Source organism: Ixodes scapularis, unplaced genomic scaffold, assembly GCF_016920785.2.
Source record: "Ixodes scapularis isolate PalLabHiFi unplaced genomic scaffold, ASM1692078v2 ptg001158l_1___fragment_3__unscaffolded, whole genome shotgun sequence".
Lineage (NCBI taxonomy): Eukaryota > Metazoa > Arthropoda > Arachnida > Ixodida > Ixodidae > Ixodes > Ixodes scapularis.
The window spans coordinates 1,195,540-1,217,881 of NW_024610108.1; the positions used below are offsets into that span (position 1 = coordinate 1,195,540).

The window sequence follows — 22,342 nt, forward strand, 5'->3', positions numbered from 1 at the left end:
TCGCATTCGTCACTTCATTAAAAATATATCCTCTTTTTTTTGTGATATTCTTGAAGTTCATTGGGCATATTTACTAAATCCTCACAAATTAGTAATCACCCATTTTGTATATTATTAAGCCGCAAGTAATAAAATCAGGACATCCTACACCGATAAAAAAGAATTTATTGACGCCTGACCAGTGCGCCGTCGGTAGCTCTGTCAAACAAAGAAGTTTGTTCTTAGCGAGCTAACATGAATAGCGGTGTGGTGAATCGTTTCAGCTCCAAATATTGCGTAGTGCCTAATAGATAACTAGGTGTTGATGTAATGAGTGTCGGTTACGCTAATTTCTTTCTTTTAACTTCACTAACGAAATTTCTGTTGCGAGAACAGCTTCGTCCTGTCGCGTTTGTTGTCTTCACGCCGTCGTCGTCGTGTGAGTGGTTTTCATAATGTATAACGTTTATATACTCGCCCTATTCGCTACCTTACAGAAAACTACTTCTTACATAGGTCACGAGTAACAACGGTGACAGCGTGCACCTCTGAAGGTCATGGGTGACTTGCCGTAGAAGGGCACTATCACACAAAGGCAACGTGTGGGAACACCAGCACGAACGGCTAGAAAACGTGCATGTTCGTGTAAGAAAGAAGCCTCGATATCGCACTGACTGTTTTATCCTGTTTTCAAAATTTAACAAAAGCTTCAAAGAGAATTTCAGGCACCGCGTTATTGCGCATGCACTTTCGGATTTTCGGCATTTACAGTTTGGTTTTTAGGTTTTAGGCAGACATTATTAAGTTTTTGAACTTTTTCCTGTTCTTCAAGTTCATAAAGTTTTCAGTTAGGCTTTCGTTGCCTAGACAGTAAGCCACAGAAAACACTCGCCCGCAATCATTAATTTGGGAGCAATATACACAATAAGCTTGACAAATAACACAAAAAATAACATTTTCTTTTTCACAAAGCTGAGGAATTTTAATGATAATAAATTGATATATGTTAGGCATGATTCAACAGCCTCTAATAAAAAGAAAAAAAAATCAGTGAGCTTTTCCCCGCATTCGCTTATGGCCCGTGAGCTTTTCTCCGCATCCGCCGGTTTTGCGGTGAGCTTTCCTCCGGGAATCGTGAAATCAACATGGCGCCCATCTTCCCGCCCGCCTGGGTAACCTTAGCGGCACCTCTCGTGTAACTTTGCGGTGCCCTCTGAAGGTCAGCAGGGGTGTCGGACGCCTTGGCGGATCCGCGGGCCTTCGCTGGATGACAGTATGACGACCAGTCAATGTCAAGGCGAAAAACTTAGTGCGGAGACCGATGCCCTTTGTTTGCAGCCATTGCCAGTGCCGAACGCTAAATCCGCCTCCATCGGCTTAAGTTTTAGGTATCGGACGCCGACCGAAATGGACGGACGACTTCTCACCATCGACAGCACACGGCAAGTGTTATTTATTAATTTTATTTTTTTTTTTTTTTTTGAAAAGCGTTTTTAGTAATCAAGTTAGTTCTTAATGTTTGCTTACATGTGCGTCCAGGCTGCGTTCGGATCCCAGAAGTCGAGCTTAGGAGGAAACTATTTATCCTCTAACTTTAAGCACATCAGTCCTCTGTTTCCTCCGTTGTTGTTGTTTTTTTTCTTTGTTGCACGTGTGAGTATTGTTTGTAGCAAGTGCTTGTCTTATGTTGAGCGTAAAAGTGAATTCTGTGGCGAAATGAAAATATAAAGCTTTGTATAAGCTTTGTATAAAAATAAAAACGCGAGAAGACTGTGGGGATAGAGTTTACCATTGTATCGGTAGTACAGAATTAACAAGTTTTAATTGCAATGTGTGTGAAGTGCTCAAGGCGATTTACAGCTCTCTTTTGTGTGACTAGCATCCTGGGAGGGGTTTCTGGGTTACTTTCAATGAGTGAGCACTATTTTGTGCACTTGCTGTACTAGACGTTTTGAGGTCGGAGAGGGATACTGAATAGGATTATTTAGGAAATATACAGAATGTATTAATAATACAGCGCTATAATGCATTTTAATGTAAGTGAGAAATTAAATTTAAATATCTTCTTGAACGCACCACAACTGCACTTTTAATGCACTTAGAAATACATTTTAATTCGCCTAGAATATATTTTAACCATACTTTAATTGCACCTGGTAATGTATTCGAATGTATTTATAAAATGCATTTTGAATGCGAACGAGAAAATACGAAAAAATGCGCGTACGTATAACACCGCAGACACGATAGTACACTTAAAACATATTTAAAATATAGTATTTTCTCGGTAACGGTGTGTCCGCACTTTACGTTTACTACGTCGCTTTATGGCTCGCCCACGAGTTCGTTGAAGATGATTTCACAGCGTTAGAACACTGCCGAAGCTGCACTAGCTTTCACAGTATAGCAAAAGATAGTCGAAGCAGACTGGAACGGCTCGTATGACTGGCTGGCGTCGCTGGCAGTAACGCGTTCGCGGGTTTATTATTCCATAAGTCTTAAAACTTGATATCGCTTCAAAACACTAGAACCAACATGTTTTTCGTATGTACAGTTTTGCTTTATTTCCGTCAACACGGGGGTCAATACAGGTGCTTCCCGAGGCAATAGGTTCTTTTTACAGAGGGAACTCAGTTCAGGTTTTCGGGCTGGTGGTTCGCCAGCGCTGCCCGGATGAAGATGAATGGTCTTGCTGCTCATATGTCAAGCTCGTACAAGTCGCGTTCAGCCCTTGAGACCCAGTCCGTAGCCCCCGAGCCCTCCCCCGCCGAAGCCTCCGAGATGCACGCCCACCAGATTTCCTCCCCGGCTCAATCCGCTCACGTGGTGAACCGATTTGACGAGGAACGATGGCCCGGGGAGGGACCTGGCATAGCCGTGGCCACCGCCGTAACCTCCACCGAAGCCGCCTCCGAAGCCGCCGCCGTAGCCACCCTTGAAGCCGCCGGCCAGGCAGACGGCGGCCAGGCCGGACACGAAGAGAGCAACGAGCTGCACGGAATCGTCGTTGTTGCTGTACATACGCCTTTCATTTATGGGATAACTCGAGCTTAGCCGTTTAACTGCAATATTCGGGTGGATACTGTGACTGGGGAAATAAATTGGAGAAAATAATTACGACCCTGCAAATTGTTTAATTTTCTTGTTCTTTTCTTATTTGTTGTTTAGCTTGTGTTTTGGTTTTTAACAGCTTATAAATAGAGACGAGATGAGATATAAAGGAATATTCTATATACCAACTGAGATAAGCAAAAATGAGCAGCCTGGCTCCAGCGTCCTAAATTAAACTCCTCCCCCCGCCCCTTTTTTTCGCTAGGCGCTACCGAAAAGGTAACAAAATACATCACTTGTTACTTTAAAATAAAAGGAACGCGTCACCGCTTCTTTTTGTTACGAATAACATTATGCATGCATACCAGTAAAGTATTATGCCTACCTGTAAAGTCTTTGACTTTACAGGCATGCATAAACGCCATATCAAGAGACTTTATGTCCGTCCAGGAAGTGATCATAATTACCTTATCTTTTTTTACGGTTCTACTTTCTTAATTACAAACGAAAAACGTTAAAAAAAGCCCTCAAAAGCTCAGAAATATGTATGGCCTGGCGCCTTGAAACACGGAACAAATTGATGTAAATATGTTTAAGTGTTCGGGAGAATATGCGACGAGTAACGTAACTAAGTTAAAGGTTACTCGAAATAAGTAACGTAGGTACGTTACACGTTACCAAAAACCCAACGTGGTGCCGGTAACGCCGCTACTTGTAGCCGGTTACCGCGGAAATTGAGCAAACGTAGCCAGTGGAGTGAACAGCGCAGGGGTAGGGGCTGACATTTGTTTTCTTCGTGTCCACACAACTGTCCCCCATCCAAACTTTCCACCGCCACTTTCCGTCGCCCTTTAACATCTCAAGAGACTTCCGACGCCTCCTGTCCTTAGCATTTTAAGGATAAAAACCTTGCAGTGAAGCAAAATTTCAAAATTACCCTTTTGCCAATGTGGGTGCATATATTCCTGTTTGAGCGTTTTTACATATAATACCACAACAAATTGGAACTGTGGTCATGCCACGCAGAAAGTTAACAATAATGAAAACAATAAAAATATGAAATAAGTGAAAACATATCCTTTTTTTTAATACATCGGGTTCGAGTTATGGCTAAGTTCATTTGTTGACGACATTTACAAATATATGTAATTAAGCGCGAAACACATGTACGACGAAACCGTCCGATCCGACGTCCGATCCGACGTCCGACCGCGTCTCCGACGTCCGACCGCGTCTCCGGCGAGACACATGCTTCCGACCGAGCTTCCGACGCGTCGTTCCGACGGTTCCGATCGGCTCCGCCCAGTTCCGTGATCCAGTGCGTGTTGCCTGACTTCCTACGATTGCCCTTCTGCTCAATAGAGAATACTAGCGTGCTCTTTTCAGGTTCTAAAACAACACTAAATGAATTTAAATTAAATATAACTTTGTTTGTACACCTCATTAACTTACTCAGAGCTAATTGACTTGCCCATTATTACTTAGGCTACAAGGTTAGAGGAATTCGACGTCAAATGTTGGCAACGGGCTCGGTTCTCGATCTCTATCTCTTCCGCGCCTCGTTCACCTCGTTCGCGCCGAAGTACGCAGGTCGATCTCGCCTCTGACGCGTTGCTCTAGCGATGTTGCACGTTCCGCACCACCGGAGACTCCTTCTACTGAAGAAGAAGCTTCTTCTTCTGCGGGAGCGCAGAAAGAAGCGACAGTGGTGGATTCGCCCAGCGTGGAGACGACGCCACCATGAGAGCGAATATTTCACGACGGTAAGAGCACTTTCCTTTGATTATCAGGACTGTAATGAAAGCGAGACTGTATCCGGGTAATAAGGCTATGCGACAGACGAAATAACTACAAATATGGGAATAGATCTTTGACCCTTCGAACGAAGCGTTGCAAGTGTCCACAACTAATTGACTCACTATTGCGCATCTGAGTGTGGCATCAATTTAGAGTCGACGTGTAGCGCACCGGGAGCTCCCTTTCTGTAATAATCAACATAACCTTTGAAGAGGGCTAGGATGGGCACCGAAGCAGTTGACCGAGAGTCGTGTTTGCTGCTCGCATCGCGAGGGGATGGAACATGTAATTGATTATAGACATTATTTTAACACTGCAGAGTGGGGACAAGGAGGAGAGCACAACACAAGTCTAAAAAAAAATAATGTCTGTACTCAACCAGCTCGCTTGCACTCTTCCTTTAACTTTTAATGTAACTAATATTGATAATATTTGTTCACTTGGTCGGTAGGAATGTTCAGCTGTGCTGGTGTTAGGCGAAAGCTGGGGCCAATGCAACTGATGTGCCCACAACGCCGACCTATATATATTCCTTCTATATATTTACATTTGACAGGATGGAAAAAGCAGCGATAACTTTTAAAGATGAAGGTGATGAGCTGTAAAATGACCAGAGAAGAAAGTAATGAAACACTGTTTGGAAGGTCTTGTGGGTGTGTCCGGGCTATTGACTTTGCCAATTCTCAGCATCACGGGGTATGTGTTTGGCGAGGGCTGTTGACTTTGCCTTCTTAGGATCACAAGGGATGTGTTCGGTGAGGTTTCCAGGTAGACTCCTCCAGAGTGTACTTGCCGTCGGCAGGCGTTCAAGTACCAGATGTCAATGTGCCGCTGCTTTCTGGGCGCGGAGTCAGTGTGTCGGGAGTATGGTTGGGGTGCTGGGTGAGACCTTGGCAGTAGTATGAAGGGTTGCAGGGGGGGGGGGGGGGGGGGGGTTCCAGAGCAAGGATGCGAGAACATTAAGTCATCCAGTGGTGGAAGCTGGCACGACCCGCAAAACAAGTCCTTCGCACTTGCGATGGAGCCATTGGTCACATAGGTTGCATTGTAGGGCTGTCTCATTCTCATGAACTGCCTTCTCGCAGTGAGGGCAGGTTGGACACGGTCTGGGATTTGGGGCGATGTAACCGGTGACCAGTACAAACCACATGATGTGCTGGCAAGGGCAGGACCCCGGCTTTATAGGCCTCTGGTTAGACCCAATAGTGATAAGGCTGGCGTCGACATCCGCACGGGAGGGAGGCTGCGTATTGTGGGGACGCACTATGAATGTTGGCAAAATGTTACCTTAGTTTGGCATACTATGATGTTGCAACACGGGCCTTCACAAGCGGTGCTGCTCTTTAGGAGAAGGCGCAACCATATGCACGAGCATGCCATCACCTTTGGTGTGACTGTAGTCACTGTGAACACGGTGAATGAGCAATTCTACCCACCGTTTTGAAGTGGCAACAATGAGCTTCCTTTTGATCAGAGTACCTGGATTATTACTGTTGACACTTTATACAGCACGAGGACACGTCACTAACAGTATAAACTCGGAGCCGACAACGACAAACGCACTACACCGTCTGTCATCTTTGCAACTGCCTTGGGTCGTGGGACTGTTCTTTTCCTGCTGTTTTTAGGAGATTTCGCTCTTGGCTACAATGTCATTCCCTGCAGCCTTCTTGTGACCAAGTCAGTTTAACTTTGACTTGGGCTACAGTTAGTATGCTCTCCTTCACCTTATGTTGTACTGCAGGAAATGCTACAAGTCGAGCTCGTTGTTTGGGGTGCTTTGCTCTCACTCCAGTGACAGAGGGATTGGCCAACTCGTCGAAATCCAATTAGTCAAATAGGGCAGCTCGGCGAAGGGCAATTGCAAATTGCGAAGGCGATTTGTCGACTTGGCTAGAAGACGGTAGAAGGCGAATGTCTTTTTATAATTGTATCTTACTACTTTTTGCCCTCCAGTCTCATACATTTTCTTGACAAAGTAGAGCATCCTGGTTAGGTTAGAATAGTGAAGGGATATCTACAAAAAGGCAAAGATAGAACCGAGCTTTGAGACAAGTGCAGGATTGTGTCATCCTCATACTTTTTTTTTTATCCTTGTTTAATTTGTGCTCTTTGTACGAAATGTCTTCCAGAGTTGCTACCAAGAGTTTTGACCGAAGAAGCAAACATTCTTTTGAACAACATTTTTATGAAGCACCAATAAACCATTTGCCAAATTGCCAAGTGCCAAGGAGCCTGCTGGATTTGTAGTTCCACGTGCTGCGCATGCTTGCATCTGCAGCAGTAGACGTTGGGAGCAAATACCTCTTTGGACGTGCGCTCTTCGTTGCCTTATTTTTGTTATTAACTTCAAATAATTTTGTACACCCAAGAGCAAGCTGCTGTGGCGCATGCAGCTACATTCCCAAAATGCCCTTTGGTGTTTGGGTAATATCGCAAACGCTCTATTGAACCCTCGCCGACAGGACCGTAGACGCCAAACGTACCAATGACAATATTTCTAGTGTGTATCTGTGTTCTGATAAAGGAGCTAATTCCAATATGGCCATGAAGTGGCCTCCGACGATTGACGACGAGTTGGCCTTTTCGACGAATTGTCCTTCAACTAGTCATTCCAATGTGAATTGGCCTATTCAACCAAACGCCCTTCGACAAATTGGCTTTCAACTGTGGCTGTTATTTCTTACCGATTTCGTGCGAGCAACGAGCACCACTCTAGGTTGTGTGCATTGGTCTACATTGATGCCCCCCACGAAAAGGTTGTTCTTAATTTTTGCTTAAACTGAACTCCGCCCACACTATATTGTGAGTACATCCGCCGCTCAATACACCTTCGTAGAAGATGTGTGCTTCCTGCGTACAGGCGCAGCAGACTTTTGCGGTGCGTTTTACAGTGACACCCTATACCAGCGGTGGCCAGGCTGACCCGGCCCAAGAGCCGCAAACAAAACCGCGAAATTTCCAAGAGCACCGGGGGGGGGGGGGGGGGGGGGGGGGGGGGGGCAAACGTCTGCTCAGAGCAATAAACGAAACTGTAACCACTTTCAATCTATCCGAGTCAAAAGCATCCCGACTGTACATAAGGTAGCAGTAGCAGAAGACTACCAAACTGCAACCTGTCTTTCGATATAAAAAGCGTTCCATTTCTCTTTGGAGGGAGGCGGGGGAGGGGGCGGAGGAAGAGAGAAGGGAGCCGCGAGCCGCACTTCAACACCCGAAGAGCCGCAGCTTGACATCCCCTGCCCTATACAATCCTACTACTTATGTCTGTACAAATGTGCAAACTTCTTACCTGTTATCCACATAAGTGGACTAAAGATGTTCTTAAGTCAGTGCTGTTCTCATGTGGACAAAGATGCTGTTTGTGTGTTGCCTAGTGGACTAATGTTTGCAGTGTCCTAAATGATTGGTAATCTGTATTGTTTCCTTTTTATTTCAGATGCAAAGGATGCGTGACGGGGACCTGCTGTATTTTAAAAAGTTCTACCGGATGACGCCACTTCAATTTGACTTTATTCTGAGGCTTCTTCATGCGGACCTTGAAAGGTCCTATTTATGCAGAGAGCCCATCTGCCCAGGGGAGCGGCTGGCCATGACGCTAAGGTATTAACAAATAGCAGGCTGTGTGTGTGGACATATTAAGGAAGGTGCATGCATGCTTATTGGAACATACTTTTACAGTTTTATGCATTTTCGAGTAGATGTTGCGAATATTGGTTCCACTCATCAGTGGTGTCACATCCATAAAGCGCGAAACACACGAAACCGTGCGAAACGAAACCGTGCGATTCAACGTGCGAGCTGCTGGAATGACCTTCGTTGGGGAGGGTTTTCGTAGCACCGGAGAGCGTTGAAAACTCTTGCTTCCGATTGTCGTATTGCCTGATCGGACGTCGGACCGAACGGTTTCGTCGTACATGTGTTTCGCGCTTCAGTCGTTGTTGTGCCACATAACATTTCTTCTACCTATACTTAAAGGGATACTACAACGAAATTTCGGCGCTCATTTGTTGGTCTATATGTGTTCAAACGAGCAGTATCGCATCGAACATACCAATATCTTGTTAAAAAAAGTCACGAAAAGGAATTTTAAAACGAATTAAACGATTAGCAGAGAGCACCTGGTGGATATCACTAACACCTCGTTTGTAATGCCCGTCTAGGGACCTTGACAGCTAGTGACGGTGATTGTCTCGCCTCCGGCCACGACGAGAGAAGAAAGGAAGGAGGAACTTCCCCTTCCCGAGAATGCCTTTTGTGTGTCGCAGAAGTCGCTATTGTCTCCCTACAAGATTATAGAAGATTAACCCGTCACTCAAAATTCGTACAAAAGCAGTCGCTTCGGTGGCTGGAACGACAAGGCCATCCTTTTGGCGTCAGCCTCGCCGTAGCGTTGCTCGTCCCGAGACGACCTACGTCACAATTGCGTTGGATGTCAGGTGGTCTCCGCTGGGCCTTCTTTGGGCGCTTGCCAGAGTGGGCCGTTTATAACGAAAAATACAGCCACCAGGCTCAAAATACAAATGTGCGATTGTCATTTACGGGTATTGTGGATCATATTCAACCTATTTTTGAACACGACGGGAATATTTCTAATTTTGTTGAAGTATCCCTTAACGGACCTCTGCTGTCCACCTTCTAAGCATACACTGCCTAGACCAGTCCTTCTATGTTTAGTGTTAGTAGACACCAAATTGACCACGACTGTTGGGCTACAAACTCATTAATTGCACACTGTGAAACATTCAAGTTGTTCTCTCCGTTATATTAATATGTTCATTATCACAATTCTCGTTTCACAACTTCTACCGCAATTTAAAACCAAATTTCTGAATTCCCATTGCAGATATATGTCATCTGGTGACCTGGTGCAGGACATTGCCCTCTCATTCAGAGTGGGCATATCCACCGCACGGTCGGCTATTCGCGACACTTGCAGAGCTCTGTGGAAAAGACTGCAGCCACTGTACATGGCTGTAAGTACCATTTCCTACAAAGAGCCCTATTTAAGGTGACTGCACATGCGTGAAGCGCAGAATGTCGACACTGTGTCACAGTTAAGTGCATGTGTTTAAGCAAAGTTAATCAACAGCATGCAAAGTCTGGACCTATCAACGTTATGATGCAGCACGGTCATATAAATGGGTGTGTAAGGGCAGTGCTTATTAATACCACAATCTGTTTGGGTGTCGGGATCAGTAGTTTCAACTGAAGACGTCTTCGCACTTTGTGAAACATAATTTCCATAGCAGTATAAAAACAGATTTTGCAAGAAATCAAAAAGAGCGGAGGCAGCCCAACCCAGAACCAGCGTTCGATGTACAGCCGCGTATAAAAGGAACGCAAAAGGTGGAGCGACAGCCTCGCTCTCGTCGCGCCATTGAACGGTCGCCAGCGAAATCTCTCGCACTTGCACAGACTATGGTGCACTTCGAGAGCTGTGACGGTGCCGGGCGGCCGACCCTGTTGGAAAATGGGATTCGCGCAGTGATTCGTTTCAGAGTTTTGCCACATACTGCACTAAGCGGTGAACCTTTGCAGAGTTGGAAAAGCAATGCGAAGTATATAATCGTGGCCTCGGCCTGCCCACACGTCTAAATAGAAATAAAAAATGGTATCACTTCTTGTTTGTGCGTTTCTTGCCGCACAAAAAACAGTCAAACCCACGCGAAAGCGTGAATCATCATGTCACGTCAAGATAAATATAAAGCGGATGTTTTTCTTTTTGTTCCTCTTTCTGCACGTGTTGCGGGTCATGTGATAAGCGTCCACCGCTTTGCCAACTCTGGAAAGGCTCCTGGAACTCTGAAACAAATCACTGTGCGAATCACAATTTTCGACAGGGCCGACCTCTCGGCACCGTCACTACTTTCGAAGCACACGACAGTAAGCGCTTGTGCGCGAGCTTCCGCTGGCTACCGTTGAATGGTGCGACGAGAGCGAGAGGCTGTAGCTCCATCATTTGTGTTTCTTTTATACGCGACTGTACAAGTATAAGTTCCTTAAACTGGCTTGCTGCAGTCCTGCCCAACCATAATACCCCCACGGGAGCAACAAACTTTCAACGAGATGTGCTGTTCTAGCAGCTATAATTTTCAAATGCTCATCTTGTGATCATACGTACCCAATAACCAGATCGGGGTGGAGGAGAGTAGATGGACTGCTCAGGTGGATGACTTATGGCTGTGTCTGTTTTCGTCGTCTACCGATATCAAAGGGGAAGCTGCAAATTACTTAGTTATTTTATCAAGGTCGCATTCTTTGTGTTTGTGTTTTACAAAATCATTTGTTTTTTGTACACATTGCAGTCACATGCATCAGAAATGAAACTGTTGCCTTGAACATGCTTACTTTTCTGGCAATGAAACAAGTGACTGGAATTAAACGAGTCGGTGATATTGCAACTTGCTCTTTGATACTGTTGCACTTGCAAAACAGACTCGGCAATCAAGAAGCTACTTGAGCGGTCCATCTATTTCCTCATGCCACTGTCTGGTCGTTGGATAGGTCCCATCCTGTGATAAGTATCTTAAGTAGTAGCCGTTAAGATAGCACTCTTCCGCAAAAGTTGAGCGCTTTTGTGGCAGTGTTAAGGTTGGGTGGGATTGCAACAATGCATTTAAGGCACTTATAACTTAAATCTAGGTTAGTTCCATCTGGTGCCACCAGCAATTGCTGATATTTTCGTCAAAGCAGCCCATCAACAGTGGTTGTGGCAGACTGGGAGAAACCTTCTTGGCAAGCCCACATGTTTAGATTGACGGCACTGCTGCTACCTGAGGGGTAACATTGTATTTCATTATAAACATTTATATATGGATTAACTGAATCAATGTCTGGAAATATGAGTGTTAGTCACTATGTGTGTGTGCCTAATATTAAGCATGGAAACATTTGGAACTCCAAGTGAGCCTTTTAAGTTCTTGTATCCTGTCTCTTTCCAGAAACCAGATACAAATGCGTGGCTTCAGGTTGCCGAGGGCTTCAGCAGGAGCTGGCAGTTTCCGAATTGCCTTGGTGCTGTCGATGGGAAGCACATCATGATCCAAGCTCCTGCGAAATCCGGCAGCATGTATTTCAATTACAAGGTATGCCTCAATTTTCATGCTACATTCTTTAATTTATAGCATTTTGTAAGGATGGAATTCTAAGGCTTTTCATTACTGTCTGTGTTTACATTACCATAAAATACTGGGCAAGCACTCCCCCCTATATTTAGAGATAAATTCCTCCAAAATATGGAGGGGGCCCTTGGTCGAACCGGGACCAAAATTCAAGATGGCGTCCACAAAATGGCAACCAGTAAAACGGAAAAGAAACAGCCAGTCTGCATCGTCTGAAAAAAAAAAAAAAGTTTATTTAATAGCATTCATTTTTTCATCTGCAAAAGATTCATAACAGAGCGTCTGGCGTTCGCATCATTCGCTGTCGAATCCGCAATAAGATTCTTCGGAGTTCGAGCCAAAAATGAGATTCAGACATTTGGCCTTCAGCTCGTCAGGGTCTTCGGAGACAACGGCACCGATGTCGGAGAGCCGCTTGTGCAGATCGCCCTCTTCGGTCCAGTCGAGTGCGTTTGCGATGCCACACCCTTTGAACAAACGCGCGACAGGTCCTTACGGGGCGGAAGAACACCCTCGGCTACGAGGTCCAGGACGTCCTGCCATGATGGCTTTTGCAGATTGCCTTTCAGAGTCCCCTTTTCTTTTTTCATAAAGGCCTCCCAGGTCCTTCGAAGACTGGCCTTGAATGGCTTATTTCAGAACACGTCTGCGGGCTGAAGCAGACTGGCGCATCCAGCTGGCCCGTACACGACGTCAGTGTCGCACTCCTCGATTGTGTCTTTAGCCGCCGGGGTCTTACGTATGGACGCCTGGCCTAACACTAGCAGTCGCAGCCCGTTGTCAATGTTTGGGCCCCATATCCTCCCTAGCCACCCGTATAACTTTTCGGTTGTCATCCAATCCATTCTTGGAAACTGTGACGCAAACATTCGCTAGGGATGAAAAAACAAGAAAGAGGGATAAGCGGGAAGATCTCAGCAAGAGCCTCGATGAGCCTCCGTATACCAGGTGAGCACCTTTTTGCGACTTTATGACTGAGGAATGCTATGCATTGTGAGGCCGCACCTCACAATGCGTAGCATTCCTAAGTCATAAGGTCGCAAGCAAAAAGGTTCTCAACTGGTATATGGAGGCTCATCAAGGCTCTTGCTGGGACCTTCCTGCTTGGCTCCTTAAGGATGACGAACGCTGGTAGCTTGTGGCCATAGGCGCAGGCTGTCAAAGCAACCGTGAACCCCTGCCTAGCACTGCCGGTGTTGGCAATCCAAACTGTACCCCCGAGGTTGTTGGTTCTATTCGCAGGTGTGTCCATTCAAACCATTGTTTTGCACATGTTTACGATGTTGCACCGGAGCTTGCTCTTTCCAAAGTTCTTTTAGTTTTAAAACTTCGTACTTCTCCTCCCGCTCGTGGATTTTCTTACGGTCCAACTTGAAATGGTGCAAAGTCAAATACACATTCTTGCCATTTTCCCGATGCCACTCCACGAATTCGATTTTCTTCTGCACAAAGACAACAGTTCTTGACGCAGGCGAAGAGAAGATGGCGGTTGCGTGTCGGGTTCCTTTCCGTCTTGGATTGGATTCGCTTGACTTCATATTGTCTCCAAGCACTGCCACAGCAAAAGAGCCCAGAACAAAGCTAAATAATAACATATATTTCTGTTTTATATGAAAGAATCCTGTTACTACAAGAAATCTATAAAAGAAAGAAAAAACACTGCTGGGTTATGGTAAGTTTGTTCGACGGAAACCGAGGGTGGGGTCAATGGTGCTTATACAATTATTGCCAAAAATATCAAAATTTTCGTAAAATAGGAGGGGACTGCTCACACAAGCGAGGGCACACGCTCGGTATTTTACGGTACATCCATCATAGTACTTGCTCTACAGCAAAAAATATCTTTGCGAAAAAACATATAATTCTTTTCATTAACACAAATATTTTCCTTGCATGACATGTAGCATTACTTACAATTTTCTTAGCATCTACTAATTACATCAACCCCTGAGCTTGGTACTTGTTTAAATGCAGTTAATGATATGCCTACTGGTGTAATGCAGCAGAAGGTTTCATGGTGTCTTCTGTAGAAAGTTGCTACTCCTTTCTCTGTACTTTTCCCAATCCGAAAAGCAGTCAACTGGATCACAAAGAAGTTTTAATGATTTCAGTACAGAGCATACATAATGCTGCCGCATGTGGCTGTGGCTCAATTCGAACTGCTGATTGTTTACGGTCGAACTGTTGAAAAATAGGAAAAAGATTTCGGAGGTTTATTGTCTCTTACATTGCCTAAAATCATGTTTCTTATTAATTATTTCATGACTACGCACGCTGCCCGTGAATGACACACCATAAATTTCAGGGGACATACTCCATCGTGCTGCTTGCCGTAGTCGACAGCGACTACAAGTTTGTGGTCGTGGATGTCGGTGCCTACGGGAAGCAGAGCGATTGAGGAGTCCTCAAGCAGTCCATTTTTGGACAACTCCTCGAGGAAGGCCGTCTGGGGCTGCCCCGGGATCTACCGCTGCCCAATACAAGGCTGCCTGCGCCTTGTGTCTTCGTGGGGGACGAGGCTTTCCAGCTCAGGCCAGATTTTCTTAGGCCTTACCCTGGACGTGGAGTTGATGCCGAAAAGCGAATTTTCAACTACCGCCTCAGCCGAGCAAGGTGACACAAACTTAAATTTCTGTAAGGCTAATCTGATACTAGTGCCTAAATGCCAACCTGCCAACTCCAATGTTCATAATACTCTAGTGGAGGAGAGGGATTGGCTCCGCACACGTATTTTTTGGTGTTTCAGTGAAGCGACATGTAGCTTGAAGTCTGCCTTAGTCACCAAGTGAAGTAGAGTATTTCAGTATCTTGCCAAGTACACATTTCATCTTGCCTTTTTTGGGTGGTACAAGGTGCAAAATGCCTTGATTTGATGGGTATAGGTTTGTTTGGAGCCACTGTATATATTCCTGAAGAAAGGAAAGTAACGCAAACTCGAATGCGATGTCAGCAACTAGTGGAGAATGCCACCAAAGCTCCAACTCTGCATAGTAATGCAAGAAAACTTCAAAATGTTAATGCTTTACCATTTTCACGTCAGTATAGTCTTCAAGAGGGTAAGACCAGCTTCGGATTTTGAATTGTCTACTATTTCAGCATTCCGTCAATCCCTCCCATTAAGTGGATTATATTTGGAGTCTCTGTTGGGGAAGACGAGGGAGAGGAACGCTTTGTCAGCAAAGTGCACGCATCAAACAATTGCGTTACTCTGCTTCCTCTAAGGGCAGGTACAGTGCCACTAGGTTTGTTGCATGCCATCACTATATAAAACTGGTGACTAGGTGAACGCCATGACCATTCATTAGACGTAGTTGTACACTTCACGAAAAACAACAACAGAAGAATGCTTAGGCAAACCATAAAACGCAACAAATTACATGTCCACTGAGATGGGATCTTTCCAGATTTTCTATTGGATCAATGTTCATCACATAGTTTGCTAGGGCGATTTCTACTTTACATACCAACTTAGCAAACTTTCAACAGAACATATACACCCTCCTCTGCCTTCCGATGTTTGTCACCAGCTGATTAAAGTGCCACCTTTTTCGGATGATTCTGCTTGTCTGCATCGACAGTGGATGCAGCATGCCAAAAGAGTTACACTTCAAATAACTGGTGACGAACACCGGGGAAGGAGGTAAGGGTTCAGCTTTTGCAAGAACGCATCCAATAAAAGTGTCTAACATTGCGAGCAAAATGTGAGGTGGTTGTTCTCAGGCCTTTTAAATTCAAGAAACCTGAAAGTTAAAAAAAGGAATAAAAAAGAAAGAAGTAACGGCGACTTTTGTTCGCAAGTCCATTGCATGGAATGCATTTCCTAAGAGGAAAGGATGGACGGGTAGGTGTGGCTATGTGAGGGCGGATAAATTTCTAGAATGAGGTGTTTTTATTATTATGTGTTCCACGCATTAAAAGAGCAAAGCAACCTTTCCAGTCTTGTAATGATGCAGTTGCAAAACATACAAACTTTTCTAATAATTGTTATGTACTGTATTTGCACGATTCTAACGCGCAGGTATATGTGACAACTAATTATTTGAAAACTAACTCACTACCGATTCTTACGTGCACATAAATAAATTAATTCTGAACACCACAATCACCAGAAAATGGTTGATTGCACTAGTTATTTCTTGAGTCGGATGACAGTTCTTGTTCACTTTGCACATATGGTTGTTCTAAAGTCCGCACTCCTTGATCAAGGAGTGCATACCTTCGAGGTCAATTTTTTACTTCTAGATTCCAATGCCAACATTTTAACTGTGTTCATACCCTTTGCAGAAACTTTGGGAAGGTTTATTTGTATGCTAAAATGTCTTTAATGGCGTAAAAATTTTTTGTTACGTTGTCAAGGCTAGCATAGTTCCACAGTGCTGAAGGCCCCACTCTCTGTATGACTGACAGCAAAGGGAGGGGGGGGTGGACAAAAGAAAGTTCCCTTAGCTCTCTCTCCTCAGTGATGCTCATCTGTTGCAACGCAAGTAAACGAGAGAGGAGGGGATAATGTCTCTAACCTTCCCTTTATTTTTTGTTGCCCAGCTCTCCTTAGGTCACTTGGAAGGCTTGGCCTGCCTCACACTTCATTGCAGAAATAGGTTATCACCAAGTGTAGATGGGCTTGAAGAAATGACCTTGCTCTTTGCTTTTGTCACATGTAACAGGAGATGCGCCGAGAACGCCTTTGGAATCTTGGTGACTCGCTGGAGGATTCTCGAGAGGAGGCTCGGGGAAAATCCGCAGAATGCAGAGGAGCTAGTGAAAGCTCTCTGCGTCCTGCACAATTTTCTCATGAGTCAACATGGGGGAGACGACACATACTGCGCTGCAAGCTACGCCGACTACATCAATGCAGCTGGACAAAGGAAAGGCGGCCAGTGGCGCAGGCTCCTTGTGCAGCCACCGATGCAAGTGGCCAGAGTTCTAGCTCGGAGCTTTGCCCTTACGGCCCGTTATGTCAGAGACCTTTACATGCAGTACTTCAATAGTCCTGCAGGTGAGGTTTCTTGGCAAGATGCTGTACTGCAGCGCTAAGCAATCTGAAAGCTCAGGTTTGCCCTTTGGGCCATGTTCATTCTTTTTCTTTTTTTAATTGCAATTTTTTTAGTGCACTGTGGGATGCAATAGACCCTTTTAGCAATTCTGTGCCATCTAACAGCGGCGTTTCAAAACTACATGCTGGTTGCCATTTGTACGGCACATCGACCTGCAGATAATGAGATATACTATTGTGCGGTGATATCCTACAGTTAATAGCTATAACTGATGTAATGATCCCTATATTGGTATTACAAACTCATTGGTTAATCTAAAACGTTGATTTATTCTACATTATTCAGTAGATCATTCTCATCTTTTTCTCCTTCGCTTCCCCCTTCCCGTTGTCGTCGCCAATCTGATCCGAATCCAACTCAACTAATATTTAGAGTTGGAGGTTTAGTTAGATTCACTTTGCTGTGCCATTCGGCGCTATGAAGACGAGTAATTAATAAAGTTGGGTGATGTAAAATTGTCATATATATTGAAGCCACCGGGCTTCAGAGTAGGTCATCTAGCAGTAGGGTAAAATATTTCATTGCAAATTCGATGAGCTCAGTTGAAGGGTGCTGGGATTTCGCACTCAACATATGGCCTCGTGTTTTAAGATGTATTGAATATTTATGTAGTCCTTTCACTACTATTCTTTCCACTTAGCACTAGTTAATAATTATTTCTTTATTATTGTTTGTGCTGTTTTCTACTGCCACAATCTTTTTTTTTTTTTTCATTTTGTAATTGCAACATGCAGTTCCTCTTTCTTTATGCTATTTATTAAAGTAATGTAAAAAATTACATCACTTTTTGCTCCTTCAAAGATCTATTTTACTGGGGTTCCAATGTTGGTCTCAAAACAAATATTTTCAAGTCAAGATTTTATTGCACTTTTTTCTCCAATGGTTAGGAAAAAATAAAAAAGCTGTAGCAAACTCAAGCATTGTTTGTCTGTTATATTTCAGTGTCATGTATAAATATTGTGCTATTCAGTGAAGTGTTGCATTAATGAATGAGTAGATGGATTGGACATTGAAACACACATGCTTTTCTCCTATTGCCACGCACATTGGTCATATTGTCACAAACGAACAGGCGAGGAAACAAATATTAACTGGGGAAACTGAAATGTTTAATGGGGCGAACTAGTGCCCAAAACAAAAGGCAAACAGGATAACAGCAGAGCGTTGTGGGCGTCGAAGTCAGCGTAACTGCAGAGTCGAACGCTGGGGCGAGACTGACTTCACTCGCCTTGCCGAATCCCTTATCTAGCCTTGTGGGTTTCTGGATCGTTCGGCGTGGAACTTTTGGTGCATAGAGCATTCGGAACTTGATTAGACGAGAATGTTCTCGAACTTATGAGAAGGCCAAGTTGAAAGAATAAATGGACAGTCCGCTAACTGGAATCGGACCTACACCTTCTGCGCGACAGTCAAGCGCGGTAACCACTCGGCCATGCACGCGCTTGCTCGCGAACGTTCTTGGCAATATGCCCATGGGAGCGCTAAATCCTTGCCATACAAAGCAGTCGAGGGAACAGCAGATGCTATCATCCCTAGTACACTTTATGATATGTAACTTGCATTCCTAGGGCCATATGACCAGTGCACGTGGCAATGAGGGTAAGACAACTTTTGAGGTGGGGATGTGTATTGAAAGACTAAAAAATAAAGAATCCCCTTCCGAATGAGGGTAAGACAGGTGCGTATGTAACGAAAGGGACAAAAGACTAACACAAATCTCCAAACACATGTAGGTGACTGGTGCGCGACCGAAAAAATCCGCCTGGTCCAGGTATTGAACCCGGGACCTATCCACTGAAAATGGAGAGGTCCCGGGTTCGATATCCGGACCAGGCAGATTCTTTTGGTCGCACACCAGTCAAGCTCGCTTCCACCTTTGCATTTAATTGCGCATGTGTGTGTCTCTGTCCAATAAACATGGATTTAGATCTTAAGTATCGGGTTCAGGCATTTGGACCTGCATCAGGGTGGTTGGGACCATTCCCCTTTGGTACTGCGTGATCACATCCACAAGATGCATCATGCAGTACCCGTGCAGGTCCTCAGGCACTTTGTCCACGAGAGGAGCAAGTGATAATAAAAAGTGTTCGGTGGCAGTGATTTTGTTTTGAAGTTGCTGATCTATGCTCTCAATGATGACATCTGTGTTCTGCCTTCATTTAGGTACGTTATTTCTATTTGGAGCATTGCGTGGTGGAGTTGAGTTCGGTTGAGAAAAAGCAGCGGCGATGGATTGAGGAGAAGGCAGGGAACGGCAGGGAGCAGAAGAGGCAGACTGATTATGGCGTGGCTGAGAAGTCGAAGTGGAAGGGAGGGTTGAAATGGGAGAACGGCTGGAGATACTGTCGTCACTGCCAGAAGACACCATGGACAAGAGGAGCTCAGATGGGTCTCCCCCCCCCTCCTCCTCCTCCTCCTCCTCTTCCTGTTCGTACCCTCTCAGGACCTCGTCCACAGAGTTTTCTTCAGGCGCTGTGGGTGTTGCGGGTCTTGAACCATTCATGTTGCTCGTGGTCCTAGAGAAATATGAAATATTGGAACAAGTAGGTGGTTATCTTGAATTTCTTGCTTGAAATGAGAGAAAGGTTAAAAAGGAACTTTATGACATAAACTGCTGTATTTCAGCCACACTAAAAAAAAAAATTTGTAACTATACTTACTTGCGTCCCTCCACAAAGTCTTTTATGAACAGCATCTGCTTGAAGTGGATCCATGGGGACTTCGGTTCCCCAGCTGCAGCACCGCTCTTCATTTTGGCGATTTTGAGTTTCTTTCCAAAGGTATCTCTTAGGTATCGCCACCTATTGGTGACGGCCTTGATATCGCCTATGAGAAGATTTATACATTTTAGGCTTTTTGAGATGCAGATGTCAATGGAAAGATAAGTCTGGTCACCAAAAACATGTTCTGTAGAAGTTGCACACAGGACAGTCAACGTTACAAATAATGTTGGGGCAAATTGATATATACTAGCTGTCAATTCATGTGATATTTGCATGACATGAACTCACCATTTTGTTTGATATGAGGGATTAAACTTCCCTATCTGCACTACTAAATTTATGGTGCAAAAAAAAATTGAGGAAATGTATGTCTTCTACAGGTACCAGAAGTCGTAAAAAAAAAGCAGAGGGAAGTATAGTAACAAAACAACCCATCTGGTATCTTTGAATGGAAGACCTACCTCAGTGGCAATCAGTTCGTCGAACAACGTTTCATGGACAGATCGTTTCGTCGGCAGCTCGAATTAGCTTTTTCTGTAATCAGCCGCTGCAGAGTGACCAGGCAGATAAACACGTGTCCCAGTGATTCACGCGCGTCAAAATATCGCTACAGCTTGTTTCGCGAAACGACTTTCCACGAAACGTCAGTGTCAACAAAAAATTGTCCACGAAACGCAATTCCATAAAACTACACGAAACTCCCCTCCCCGAGTTTAGGCCCTTCGCAAACATCTAGAGAGGATCACAACATCTAACCTGTGCAAGGAACATGGGAAACCAGCGCTGTCGCGCTGTGTACGTACCTGAAGATCCAGCGAAGCCCATGCCTCGCGCGACAAACGTCCAACTCGCAAGTCGCGCATCGGCGTCTCTGTATAACGTATCCCTCTGGTTCCAAATCGCTGGCCGACTATGGATAAGCGAAATCAGAAGTTCGTTTTCCGACGCGCGAGAGCTTTTTGCCAGAGCGGTGGCCATTACGACGTCGGAATAGGGACTCGCATCCGGAATCTTGCTCCTGAATAGCCCACTCCCCAAAACGTGACGTCCTCATGACGTTCTCGCTACCTGCGTCGTCATTGGCTGTGGCCATCCGACCACCGCATGCAGTCCGTCGCATGCCGCAACGCCCTTCCGACGTTGCGACACGACCAAACAGTCCGCATCCGACCGTCGTATTGCGCGGTCGGACGTCGGATCGGACGGTTTCGTCGTACATGTGTTTCCCGCTTTATTCCGTGAAAATCAATACAGCTAACAATGTAGGTAGCAGTCGATAGCACAGGTATCCGGCCTACAGGTTCGTAGTATATGATAAGCTAAACATATAATGAGTCCAACATACGAGGCTCTGAATATGTCACCGAAACGAAGATTCGATATTTGGCATTTTCTCGTATATAAAATATGCCAAAGCACTTTAACGGGAAACGAAATAACACATGCGTAGTACATTGGAAACTAAAATTACTGCGAGTGTATTTGTTTTCGCCTTTTTTAGCTACCGATAGAATTCGGTACAATAGTCAAGCATCCTAGATATAGCATTTCAACTTGCTCCTCTCGAAATATTTTGTGAACAAATATAATTTTAAAAAATAGTAAAAGGTGGTTTTGTATGTTGAGGAAATGGGTCTATAATATATCACTTGTCACTCCGACACGCGTGTTTTTCTTGTTTTCATGTGAAAGCAACCTAGACGAACATGGACATTAAAGGGGCGGTGCAACGATTTTATAATTAAAAGAATTTGCATCTCGTCATTTTTACGTTGCTTATCGTGTCCCGGAGGATAAAGAAACATCTCGTTCATTAAAAAATGTCACGACTAAGGTGCATAATCCCAAACCAAAAGTCAAGCTTTTCCCCCCACCTGCAGTCCCAAGTGGCCGCCGAAGGAACTACGGCTTGAAGATTACGTGACCTCTCTCGGCTCTAAGCTGCAGCATAACGCCCGCTAATGTCAGCAGAGAGAGGAAGCGCCCTCCGAGAGAGCACACGGGAAGCTACACGGCACTCCGAATGACGTCACTAGGAGGGGGACCAGGTGTGACAATGAAGACTGGGAGTGAGTTGAGGGTGCCCGAAATGCCAATATTTATCTTTTTTTTTACGCAGCAACTAGGACGCGCAGATGAAATCGGTTTTCTGTTCTTCAGAAGTGTCAGAGTTCCGCAAATCTTTGACCGAAGCCCGGAAATCGTTGCACCGCCCCTTTAAGCGACGAGACTTACCAGAGTCCTCATGTTTCCAGTGTAGTGCAGTTGGCAGCTGGAAGAGCGAATGCGTGGTTGCAGCCGTGTCCCGCGCTGCTTTTATATCCGAACGAGTCCGTCCGCACGGCTCGTGAAATTCGCTCCTCCTTTCCTGTTGAGATGCCCTCATTTTGTTCGAATTCTCGACAGAGCCGTCTTTCGGACGTTCGCGGTATCGTAAATCTACAAGCAACAATCTGGCAACCAACGTAATCATTCGTGAATACTTTTCTTTTTATTATTGCCAACTGCTTGACTATGATGGTTTCTTCCGATAAAAAGATGCGCAAATAAAAACACGCCTTACGCTGCTGTGGCGGTGCAGAAAAGCGGAAATAAAAATTAGCGGCCTCTCCTA

At 44.9% G+C, this 22,342-nt stretch overlaps 1 protein-coding gene and 1 pseudogene across 2 annotated transcripts; one reads left to right on the forward strand and one right to left on the reverse strand.

Moving 5' to 3' along the window:
- Positions 1 to 2,284: 2,284 nt before the first annotated feature.
- On the reverse strand, positions 2,285 to 22,137 carry LOC8029004 (glycine-rich protein 23-like). 2 transcript variants are annotated; one of them, XM_040218974.2, is made up of 2 exons: positions 21,964 to 22,137; positions 2,285 to 2,970 (listed from the first exon to the last, which is right to left on the reverse strand). In XM_040218974.2, exons 1-2 carry the CDS (start codon positions 21,973 to 21,975, stop codon positions 2,704 to 2,706), a joined length of 279 nt encoding a protein of 92 aa, XP_040074908.1. In that variant the 5' UTR covers positions 21,976 to 22,137; the 3' UTR covers positions 2,285 to 2,703. The 2 variants fall into 2 exon arrangements, 1 of the variants encoding a protein (XP_040074908.1); XR_006077218.1 differs by lacking the exon at positions 2,285 to 2,970 and adding an exon at positions 11,748 to 11,880.
- Positions 9,741 to 14,595, forward strand: LOC121834443 (annotated as a pseudogene).
- Positions 22,138 to 22,342: the final 205 nt, after the last annotated feature.